The 11,027-nt window shown below is 56.9% G+C and overlaps 5 protein-coding genes across 5 annotated transcripts; 3 read left to right on the forward strand and 2 right to left on the reverse strand.

Annotated features, from left to right (window-relative positions):
* Positions 1 to 2,606: 2,606 nt before the first annotated feature.
* On the forward strand, positions 2,607 to 3,386 carry PLICBS_003218 (uncharacterized protein; the record flags this gene model as incomplete). The annotated part of the gene is made up of 1 exon (XM_018322952.2): positions 2,607 to 3,386. One exon carries the CDS (start codon positions 2,607 to 2,609, stop codon positions 3,384 to 3,386), a length of 780 nt encoding a protein of 259 aa, XP_018178182.2.
* Positions 3,387 to 3,882: 496 nt separating this feature from the next.
* PLICBS_003219 (uncharacterized protein) lies at positions 3,883 to 4,404 on the forward strand (the record flags this gene model as incomplete). The annotated part of the gene is made up of 1 exon (XM_018322953.2): positions 3,883 to 4,404. One exon carries the CDS (start codon positions 3,883 to 3,885, stop codon positions 4,402 to 4,404), a length of 522 nt encoding a protein of 173 aa, XP_018178183.1.
* A 395-nt stretch (positions 4,405 to 4,799) lies between these two features.
* On the reverse strand, positions 4,800 to 6,739 carry PLICBS_003220 (uncharacterized protein; the record flags this gene model as incomplete). Its single annotated transcript, XM_018322954.2, has 7 exons — positions 4,800 to 4,805; positions 4,855 to 4,970; positions 5,065 to 5,424; positions 5,474 to 5,578; positions 5,634 to 6,063; positions 6,136 to 6,286; positions 6,363 to 6,739. 7 exons carry the CDS (start codon positions 6,737 to 6,739, stop codon positions 4,800 to 4,802), a joined length of 1,545 nt encoding a protein of 514 aa, XP_018178184.2.
* A 1,719-nt stretch (positions 6,740 to 8,458) lies between these two features.
* On the forward strand, positions 8,459 to 9,842 carry PLICBS_003221 (uncharacterized protein; the record flags this gene model as incomplete). The annotated part of the gene is made up of 4 exons (XM_065600184.1): positions 8,459 to 8,710; positions 8,814 to 9,211; positions 9,298 to 9,733; positions 9,819 to 9,842. The coding sequence occupies 4 exons, from the start codon at positions 8,459 to 8,461 to the stop codon at positions 9,840 to 9,842; spliced, it is 1,110 nt and encodes a 369-aa protein (XP_065456256.1).
* Positions 9,843 to 10,082: 240 nt separating this feature from the next.
* Positions 10,083 to 10,898, reverse strand: PLICBS_003222 (uncharacterized protein; the record flags this gene model as incomplete). The annotated part of the gene is made up of 1 exon (XM_018322956.2): positions 10,083 to 10,898. One exon carries the CDS (start codon positions 10,896 to 10,898, stop codon positions 10,083 to 10,085), a length of 816 nt encoding a protein of 271 aa, XP_018178186.2.
* Between the last annotated feature and the right edge of the window lie 129 nt (positions 10,899 to 11,027).

Consider the following 11,027-nt stretch of genomic DNA (forward strand, 5'->3'; position numbering starts at 1 on the left):
CCTTGGAATCTGACTGTGATCCAGGCACTCAGCTCAGCTCCTGCATTACCGCAAGATCGATTCAGCCGTGACAGGCCACCGATCGAGACTATCGAACGACTGGCGGTGACAAGTGCGCAGGGCGGCCCTAGCGCCAGATGATGGTGCTGGGACATCGGCATCATCCGCCCCCGACAACAGCAGCGCTTGGACTTGGCCGGAACGAGCGACAAGAGCCCTACAAATCCGGCAAGGACCGTCGGCTTTGGCGGCCAAATTCCGGTGTCCATCGAACTGCGGGATTGCCTTTAGGAAGCGACTATTCTTGCTGCCCACTTACGGTGACGGCCGACTACAGTATCCATCGAGCGTGTATGTATGTAGCTTTGTGCTCATGGCTCGACCCACGGTCGACGATTGATGGCAGTCTACGGAGTACGAATACAGTTGTTGGGTACAGAGTACGGTGAGTCGGTGACAGCCCGTGCTCCATGGAATTTGCCGGGTCATCGACACCAACCGTGGGACCAGGTTGAAATGCAAGGTGCAAGCTCATAGCATACACATCCATGCAATCCTAGTGAGCCTTTTCTTCTTCTCTGTTTTCTGCTCAGCGCAAGTTAAGCACAGCAGGCACCGATTTATTTGTTTCTCGGACGGTGCGTTGTTTGGAACGAGAGGAAGAACGGCCCCAACGATGGCGGGGGTTCCCGGCCCTTACTCCCGTTGGCTCCGTCGCGTGGTGCCCCCGACCAGTCGCCGACGGACCGCCTCTGCGATTGTCCATGCGTACGGCAGATGGGAAGATCTGCGTACCCTGATACTCACAAGGCCAGCCACTGCCAAACAAGAATTATCCGGGGTATTCGCATGAAGGGCTGCACACCATCTTGTGGAATGTCGTCAACTGTCGGCGGTCGGAGATTGCTCGCCCAACACCCACCAATTCTGTTCGCATCGCTCGAACCAATGGCCAGTCCCCCATTCTCGTGTTCCATATGTGCGGCACACGTCTGGCTGCCTTGTTGTACGAAGCCTGGTGGCATGAACCCCGGGCCAGACGGAGATTGTCTCGGCCATATTGCTTAGACAGTTGCTGCATGCAACCCCATGGACCTGAACGAGGATGCGGCCCAAGGCAGACGGTGTTCAAAACGCAGCCACCCCGGCATCTTGCGCATGTCAAAGCTGCAGAGGCGTTTGCTCAACGGGGCTTGGCCAGATCATCTTCGTGTGGACTTTGCGGCGGGATCAGTGGACGGTTCCGGGAACTCTCACAGGGCCTTTGGTCAAGTTCGGCACATTCTATCGGCTTAACTACCCCCTGCTTTGGCCATTAGGCATGGAGGAGGTGCTCCCTCGTCGACCCGTGCAAGGGAGTCGACATGTTGGCAATGCGGACAGTGCCCATTGCGAAAGCCGCGCAGACGAACCAAGCTTCCTGCCATGCCGTCTGCTTCAGCTCCGTGGCGACGTGCGATCGTTAGTTTGGAGTCTCTGCGATCGCTGGCGCTGAACTCTTTGGACCAAGACGAACCCCAGCCTGGTTCTTGAAACCGCTGCACGACGAAGTCAGTCCGGCATAGGCGCCGCGACGAGACTCGTTTCTCACCTGAAAACCGATTCAGTTGGGCAGCCTCGCGAGTCGCGACGTTCATCTCTCATGTGCACATGATGCGGAACACCACACCTCAGCGACGCCAGATGCCCGGCGCATTGTATTTGTTTTCCCTTAAGACGCGCCGGGTTAAGCTCAATGGCGGAGGCAACTTCTCACTCCACGTTCTCAATTCTTCATCAACGGTATCACAATATTCGGCAGTTCACCTAGTGCATCATCGCGCGGGGCCGGTTGTCGACAATGCCCTCACTTCTTACAAGGAATGTGGTCCATGCTTACCGGCCAAGACTTGTCCACAACCAACACGGGCCGCGGCTCGGTCAAGCCGAGCCAGTATCTAGAGTCGAAGCCACAAGTAACAACCGGGGAAAATAGGGCGGTCACGACACTCGGACGCAGAATCAGAAGACATGACGGTAAAGAAAGCTGGGGTAAGCGAGTGGCAAGCGCCCAACCCTTCTCCATTTACACGAACACTGTGCATGGAGTGCAGTTCTGCTGGAAATGGTGACGAATGTGATGCTACTTTCGCATGTCGACCTGGGATCTTTCAGTCAACGCGCGGCAGCCGCCCATACGATTCTCGTGTGGATTCTGTATTCCTGTCTCAATACCTTGACCCTTTCAGACCCTGATCTGTCGAGGCAAGGGTTCGGGCTGTTGTCATTGGATTGCGTCAACTCGTAACCGCACGTCAACGTCGTTGAGACATGTTGGCTGTCCGTGCTCTGGGGTTGGCCAATGTAACCACACTCGACTCCTTGGTGGGATGCTCAGTCCCCATGACCGCCAGTCTCCTCACCGAGGGGACTGTCAACCCGTCAATCAGGTATTGTGCCGTAGGCCAGTGATATAAGTAAGTAGTTGCCCACTCCTGGGTCCCCCGTCCACGTCGTATGTACTTGACAATTCTTCGGGTCTCGCCGATTTCACTCGCTACATCCAAAACATACGACAAAAAGGTCTGCCTCCTGCCTCGTTAGGGAAGCATCAGCGCTCGTTCAATATGCGGACCTCTGCCTTCAGCCTCTTGGCCCTTGTGGCTGCCGTTCAGGCTTGTGACTCTGTCTCGCCTTGCCAGAAGTCGGCCGACGCTGTCCCCAACTGCGCCAAGTCGTGCATCCAGTCGGCTGCCGTCACCGCCGCTAAGTGCCAGACATCCGACTATGCGTGCCAGTGCTCCAAGAGCGCCGACATCCAGGCCGCCGCTCTGGCCTGCGTCACCGATGGCTGCGGCCTGAACACTGCCCTGCAGGTCGTCACCTCGGTCCAGGCCATGTGCAGCTGCGTCACGGCCAGCCCGACGACGCCCTGCGGCAGCACTGACGCGACCACCACGGCCGCCGGAAGCTCCTCCACGGGAGGCTCCGCCACAACGACCGGCGCCTCTTCAACCGGAGGCTCCGGCACTGGCACTGCCACTGGCAGTGCCTCGCCTTCGTCCTCGGCCAAGAGCTCGGGAAGCGGCAGCACCGGCTCCGCTACCGGCTCCGCTACCTCGTCGGCGGGGGCCACGACGACTGGCGTCAAGACTGGCACCACCTCGGCGCCTTACACGACCTCTGGTACCAAGGTGTCGTCCTCCGCGGGCGGCACCGGCAACATTTCTTCCGGTGTCAAGACATCATCTGCTGCGGCCGGCAACGGCGGCAACGGCGGCGCTGGCGGCGGCAGCGCGTCCCCCACCAAGAGCAGTGTCGTCGTGACTGCCTCGGCCGGCCGCTCTGAGCTCAGCGTCGTCGCTGCCGTCTTTGCTAGCTTCTGGGCCGTCGCCGTTGCTCTCTAAGTGGACCTTAATGCACGCAAGTCGGAATGAACTGTAAGGGGAGGGGATGCCGCCATAGTCAATGTTGTATAGTGTGTACGGTGGTGGTGTTGCGACGTGTTATCTATAGTGTTTAGCTTTATACCGGAGCGGTGCCCGCAGGGCTGTTCTATAGCGTATTGTACCTTCTTTTACTTTAACAGCAAGTCTGTTGCGCATTCGGTAGTGAATGAGTGTATGACCAAGGTTGACTTACACCAGACGGACGGAACAAGTCCGCCGATGTGGGTCTGCCTCCGATCCGGCGGTCGGATCTTGGGCCGGCAAAAAAATTGTCGGTCACCGAGGACTCACCAAGGTAATCACTCACTCATTCACTCACTCACATCAGCGCAAAGTTCACCGTTCCAAACCGCCAGCTCACGTACCGGTCTGCCCTCGCTATACTGAACGTGGGATCATCGCCCCGGCATCGCAGACTACAGCAGCCAAGCGCAGACCTGCGGCAAGAAAGGCAATGGCGTCTCAGGCCGGCGACGACAGCCCCGAGGCCACGATCCGGCGCACGGCGCACGTCCAGGCGCTGCTGGAGCGCCTCCTCCAAGCCAGCCCCATCTACGGCCTCATCCTGCCGACGATCCGGCTCGAGTCCGCGTCCCACGGACTGGCCGTCACGACGCTGACGCTGACGCCCACGCACGTCAACAGCAAGGGCGGCCTGCACGGCGCCGTGTCGGCCACCATCATCGACTTCACGACGGGGCTGGCCATTGCGTCGACGGACCTGCGCGAGGCGACGGGCGCGAGCGTCGACATGCACATCAGCTACCTCAGCATAGCGCGCGTCGGCGACAAGGTGCGCATCGAGACACGCGCGGAGAAGGTCGGCGGGAGCTTGGCGTTTGTGACGGTCAAGATCGTCAAGGTGGCGGAGGACGGGAGTGAGGTCATTGTCACTATGGGACAGCACACAAAGTATGTGAGGGGCACGGCACCGCCGCCGATTCCGACGCCCCCGACGCCCATGGTTGGGAATTGATGCAATCGCGGGGGCGATACTGGGCCGCCCTGATACAGCGCCAGCCTGGACGACACGAATGATACTGTAATTACACGTCAGCTCCCTCGACATCTCTACGTCTCGGAGTTCTGTAAAATATACATAGATAAACAGCTAACAATATGGCTTTAACCATAAACTCGATTGCGTGAGTCACGTCGGTTGAATCCTGCCTCCATATCATTACATCCCGTGTCCAGGTCTCGTAAGTGGTATATTACGGGCCATCCTCCACGTCCTGTTTCGTCTGCTACCATTGCGTCACGCAAGGCCAATCCAAACTCATTATCTCCTCATCACCCGACGGATCCAGCCTGAAACTGAGGACTTCTCGGAGGGAGTTGTTGCGCTTGGCTCGGCAGATTCCCATCTCTCTATATCTCCAGCAGTGATCAAACCGGTACTGAGGTCCATCAACTTTGGCTTTACGCGTGAAGTCCGGAGAAGCAGCTTCGCCCCGAAAATCAGACCGAGATGGACAGGGATACCGGTATACGCAAAGACGAATGCTTTGACTTGGAAGGAGGGAATGAAGGTAGTAACTCCTAAGAGATGGCCGCACGGGTCAGCACATGCATGTTCGAGTGCTCTTTTGCCAAGGGTCATGCCCCGAAGCTTGGGAAAGTCGAAACCACCTACCGTTGAAGAAAACAATGATACATGTGATACACAGACTCACGGTTATCCGCAGCGTCATCCAGCGCTCTTTGAATGGCAAGGCTGTGCGCGGGATGCTCTGTGCGCTCATACCACGTCGGAACGCCAGGTAAGAGACCATTATGCTAATCCAATTGAAGAGCCCAAACACGGTAGCAAGCGACACCAAGTTCTTGAACACGGTGCTGCTACTCTCGGTAGTGTTCATGAGTGCCAGAAGAAAGAACAGCGAAGACGCACCCACCGCCATGGTGGGGACGCTGCCGTGAGTTTTGGCGAAGATCTTGGGCAAGTGACCATCTCGAGCAAGCCCAAAGAGTGTCCGGGAGGCGATGTAGATATCTGCAGGTCTTAGCAATAGCGTGCTCCAGGGAGGTTAAGAAGGAATCACCTGAGTTGGCTGCGCTAAGTACAAAGACGAGCAAGCAGCCGTTGATGAGGTCCGGTAGGGTATGGATACCCGCCTCTTTGATGGCCACGATGAACGGCGATGCACCTGCGAAGATTATGGTGAGTAAGAATATCGTTACTCATGGCGATTTTGCACTTACTAGCTCCAGTCTTTTGTTTAGTCGCAGCGATCAAGCCGGGACTATTGTAAGGCACCACCATGCCCAGTACGAGAATACCGCCGATGTAGAGAAAGGAAATCCGCCAAGCCGTCTGTCGGATGGCTTTTGGGACCACCTTCCACGGCTTGCCCGCTTCTCCAAACGTCAATCCGACCATCTCCGTTCCCATGTATACGAATCCGGCGTTCACCATGCATGCCCACCAGCCCAAGAATCTACCCGTGGATCCTTGGAGCTTGTAAGCCGCGAACGCACCAGGATCGCGCCAGTAACGGAACCCGAGTCTGTCGCCCTTGGGTCCTCCGCCAAGGTCAATGACGAGACACACGAGCATCAGCCCCACGATCACAAGTGTCTTGATGATCGAGGAAACAAACTCGACCTCTCCGAACACCCTGACCGGACAGAACTAGAGAGACAAATCGACTGTTAGGGTACTCTTGTCCAAGTTTACGAAAGCCAGGATGATAGGGGAGCCTACGTTGATGCAGATGATCGGAACGGCGAATGTGATAACCCAAACACCGACGTTGATGTGTGGTAGCCAGTACTGCATAATGAGGCCTGACGCAGTGAGATTGTTGGCCAAAAGCACCACATACTTGCAAAAGTAGTTGAAGCCGGTCGCACAGCTGCAATTTAAATGGCATGTTAGCAGTGAACCCAATGTCAACTAAATATTTTAGTTAAATGGGTTCATGTGCTCACCCGTAAGCAGGATCGACGAAACGCGTAGCATAGCCGCTGAAACCTCTGTCCATGGGAAAGGCCGTGGACATTTCGCCATAGGCAGCGAGCACATTGTAGCAGACGAGTCCCAGCACGATCATCGATATCAGCATCGAGCCTGGACCACCGCTGGCAAGAGTAGAACCCGTAGCGATTAGAAGGCCGGTGCCGATTGAGCCTGCGATCGAAAACATGCCAATTTGACGGCTATTCAAACTCCTTTGGAGCTGGCCGCTGCTGCCTTCTGCCGCAGCTGCGTCCAGCTTCCCCATCCCTATTTGGTGCACCACCCTGGACTCGAGCTGGCCCGGGTCGGCTTTGACATCGTTGTCGTCCACGATCGTAGGTGTTGCCATGATTGGTTCCTCGTGCGAAGAGATGGACCAAAGGAGATATGTATGAGATCGAGTGGGCAATTGTTGATATGGCCATTCCCACGCTTTTCTATTTCCCCAGATGTACGGTCCACAGGGCCCGGCGATTCATCGACAAGGAAGTTCGGCGCTGAAGATCCGGGAGCACGGGCGGTTTTTGGCATTGGCTGGCTTATGCCACTGTCCTACCTTTTCGTGCGTGTCCCACCACATCGCCACCAACCAGTAACACCACGTAGTTGGCTGCGCGTGTGCCCAAGACCAACCGTTATGAGGAAACGCGGTGTGGCTGGAAGTTCATGCCAAGTCGCCAAGGAGGGGGGAAACAGCGTTGGGCGGTCGCTATCGATCCCATCAAACACGGGTCGGAGCAGCGTTTGTAGTTGGCCCGGAACATGAACTCCCTCGCAATGTAAGGCGGCGGGTTCTTGCGATAAGTTGTCGCCTCCTTGAAGCAGGCAAGCAAGTCCTGCTGCGCAAGCTGGGCTTATATTGACACAGGAATTATCCAGCCTACATTCTGGGCACATTGTAGTACCGCCATTTATGAAGTCAAGGACGTTCAATGAACCATGTACGGAGCGGCGATGATTGTTCCAGGCCCGTCTAGATGATCCCCACAATCCCCAGGCTCATCTTACCCCATGTCTTCCCCGGCGTTTCTTCCCCACACTCATTCGTGGCAAGTCGGCGCCGAAATCGCCGGCATCAAGTCATTTAAGCAATCCATTCAGACGACAACCCAAGCCTCGCATGCGGAATCATGACGCCGACATCAATGCTCCCAAAGCACCCCCGGCCAGCAGCGCGAATGGCCAGCACTCCAGTCCAGGCGTGCAGTCGTTGTCATGAGAAGAAGATTCGGGTAAGGCCCAGTCCCATATCCGGCAACAAGGAAAGGGCGTCTGGACTGGAATCCAGCTCACGGTTGAGTCTGCAGTGTACCGGCTACCCGGGCTGCCGAAAATGCAGCCAAGTCCAAGTCCAATGTGAGCCACATACACGGCCCCGAAGGGCCGACAATCTGCGGTACGCGGAGGTTCTATCAAGGACATATCAGTGCCTTGCTTATCGGAAATCAGTGCCCTCAAAGAGGCTCAGATGAGAGTTCAATGGCTCGAAAATGAGTTATCCCGCAAGACAGGCGTAGTTTGTACGACTATCCCGACTGGTACATCCTTACAAGCCCTCTGTCCGCGTCAAGACGACGCGGAGACGTCGCCGGCTACTTCATGTTGTCAAAATGGCTCCACGTCTGCAAGTGCTGGCGGCCCTAGCTTAGCTGCGGCAAGCCCGAGCTATACTTCGGCCAGAAATGACGATAATGGTTCAGAGATCGGCCTTCTCGCCCTAAACGCGACTGGGGAGCAGAGATATCTTGGTCCTTCTAGCGGAGCTCTCTTTGCCAATGTTGCAATTGCCCTCGTGCGATCCAGTGGTCTAACACAAAACGCATCGAGAGGGCGGCCGGGGCATCCCGTTGTCAACAACGAGACATTGACGGGCTCTCCTGACAAGCCTCAACCACTATCGCCTGATGAGGTTCGACTCCTGCTGCAGTCGTATAAGATATGGGTGCATCCTCTATATCCACTGTTTGATCTCGACTGGCTGGACGGCCTGGTTGCTAGGTGCAGTAGGCCTACAGCTAGTAGTGACGATCAGTCCCAAGGGCGTGATATGGGCCTCTTTTATTTAGTCATGGCCTTGGGTGCAATACATCGTGCAAACACAATCAAGCAGCTACAGCTCGATCTCTTCCATTCCAATGTCTCGGACAAGGCTGTTCCACCCGCTTATCTCTACTCTATGGCATCGCGATACTTTCACCTCCATCTTGAACAACTGCGACCGAGCATTTGGTTCATCCAGATCATTCTGCTGATATGTATATACACCTTCTACGGGCCGATTGGGTCCAGTCAGTGGCAACTTGCCGACCTGGCTATGCGAGTACGTTCATGTTCAATGTTCCCTCCCCCTTTCAGGTCACTATACGCAACTTCAAAGGTACTTCCATTAAACTATGGCCCGATGAAGCTGATGCATTAAGCAGACGGCTATTGAGATAGGGCTGCACTATGCTCCCAGGGACGGACAAGCCGTTGATAGGGACATGGCCGAGCGAAGTCGCGTCTTTTGGACAGCCTACTCTATAGAGATCAGCCTGGCATACAACTTGGGTCGACCACCGTCCATTGGCGAAGAGCATATCACCGCCCGGTTGCCTGTCGTGAACTCGCGGGACCTGTCCTTTGGGCTTCATCACATCAAGCACCGGCGCATACAAAGCAGGATCGTGTCGCAGGTCTACAACGCCAGGAGCCGAGATCGCGAGGTCTCGCTTCAGGAACGCCAGGGTTTCATCGCCAGTTTGCAGGCTGAGCTGGACGAGTGGAGAAGGGAGTTGCATGATATTTGCCCACGAGATGCCCATGCCCCATATCCACATAGGTGCGTGAAGTGCCGATAGGTACCATGTCTAAGCCCCTAGGCCTCTGCCCCCTTTTCGTTCAGCTTTAACCTCGAATGGTACTTAGTTACTGGGACCGATTATATCACGGCACCACATTTGTCCTCCATCGAGCTAGCCCCCTCTGTCCCCGCCCTTCCGATGAATCCCTCGAGTGCTGCATCCAATCCGCCGGTGCATACATCGAGGACATGACGGAAGTCCTGAGGACGAGCAACGTGCCCCTCTCCTGGATGCTCGTGCAGGGCGTCCTATTCGCTGGCCTGACCATGCTCGTCACGGCCAGAACCTGCTGTCACCGGCTCGCCGCCCGCACCGGCGTACGATTCTTCCTGGTGGACCTGCCGGCTTGGTCGCGCAAGTGTTTGGTCTGCCTGGCCATCATGAACGAGCGATGGAACGAGGACCTGCTCTCCAAGCTGGACAGGCAGTTTGAGCTGCTCGCCGATGATACTCTCGAGGTCATTTCCACGCAACTTACGTCTCCGGGTGCGAGTAGCAGAGTGGGCTGTCGCGACCAAACGCCGACGACGAGCAGTCGTTTGAACCAAGGTCTGGCATCGGCTGTGCCGCCATCCGCTGGCGTAGCTGCTGATCCGGGAGGCAACGTAATGATTGACCACTTCGGTATGGATGCGTCGACTTTTCACGATGCCGATATGGGAGAGAGCTGGGAAAGTTTTGACTTTTTCCGCGAGGTTTTGGGCAACGACAGTACGCAGACGTTTTTGGATATATTAGGCCCGGAGACAGACTATAGTGTGCATGGCCAGCGAATGCTCCTGGCCTAATCGCCTCAAGTAAACAAAGGCTTTATTCATCATAGCTAATATTGCCATAAACTGAAGCCACTCAAGTCCTCCCCGTCGAGCCCGTGATGCCGCCATCGACAACCAGCTTCTGCCCCGTGACGTACCGCGCCTCATCCGACGCCAGGAAGACGACCGTGCTAGCCACATCCCACGCATCCCCCATCCTCCCCATGGGCACCTGCGCGTCGCGCGTCTTGCGAAACGCCTCGTAGCCGCCCTCGACGGCGAATCGGTCCGCCAGGGCACGTATGTATGGCGTGTCCATGAGGCCCGGCACCACGGCGTTGAGGCGCACCCCGCGGGCGGCATACGACACGGCCGTCGCGCGCACAAACTGCAGCAGCGCCGCCTTGGCCGTGTTGTATGCGATCTGGTCCTTGCCGATGTAGCGTAGGCCGGCGATGCTGGATACGCAGACGATGGAGCCGCCGGTTTGCTGGGCCTCCATGACAGGCAGGACATGGTGGCACGCAAGGTACGCGCTCGTCAGGTTGATGCTCAGCTGCGCGTCCCATACGTCCTCGGCCATGGTCGCTGCGGTGCCGGGCTGCGACTGCCCGACGTTGGTGACGAGGATGTCGATACGGCCGTGCTGCGCGATGCATGCGTCCACCAGGGCCTTGACGGATACTGAGTTGGTGGCGTCAGTCTCGAGCACGGTACATTCCCGTCCTTGGGAGGCCTCCTCGACTGCTTCTTTTGTACGCTGCGCCGAGGCGAGCGTACGGTTGCCACCGAATATGGTTGCGCCCTGGCGGGCGAGGGAGACGGCACATGCGGCGCCGATGCCCCAGCCCTCGGAGCCAGACTGGCCGAGCCCTATGACGAGGGCGACTTTGCCGTCGAGTCGAAACATGGCTGATGAAGCGATCCAGGCCCGTAGGTGCTCTGCGCAGGTTGAGTTGGGCCTGTCCTTCCTCGCTGCTGTGGCCGAACTCGTATACTTTAGCATGCAGGCCCATGCCATCCCAACTTATACGGCCAT

This window comes from Purpureocillium lilacinum, assembly GCF_023168085.1.
Source record: "Purpureocillium lilacinum CBS 284.36 DNA, scaffold_2, whole genome shotgun sequence".
Classification (NCBI taxonomy): Eukaryota; Fungi; Ascomycota; class Sordariomycetes; order Hypocreales; family Ophiocordycipitaceae; genus Purpureocillium; species Purpureocillium lilacinum.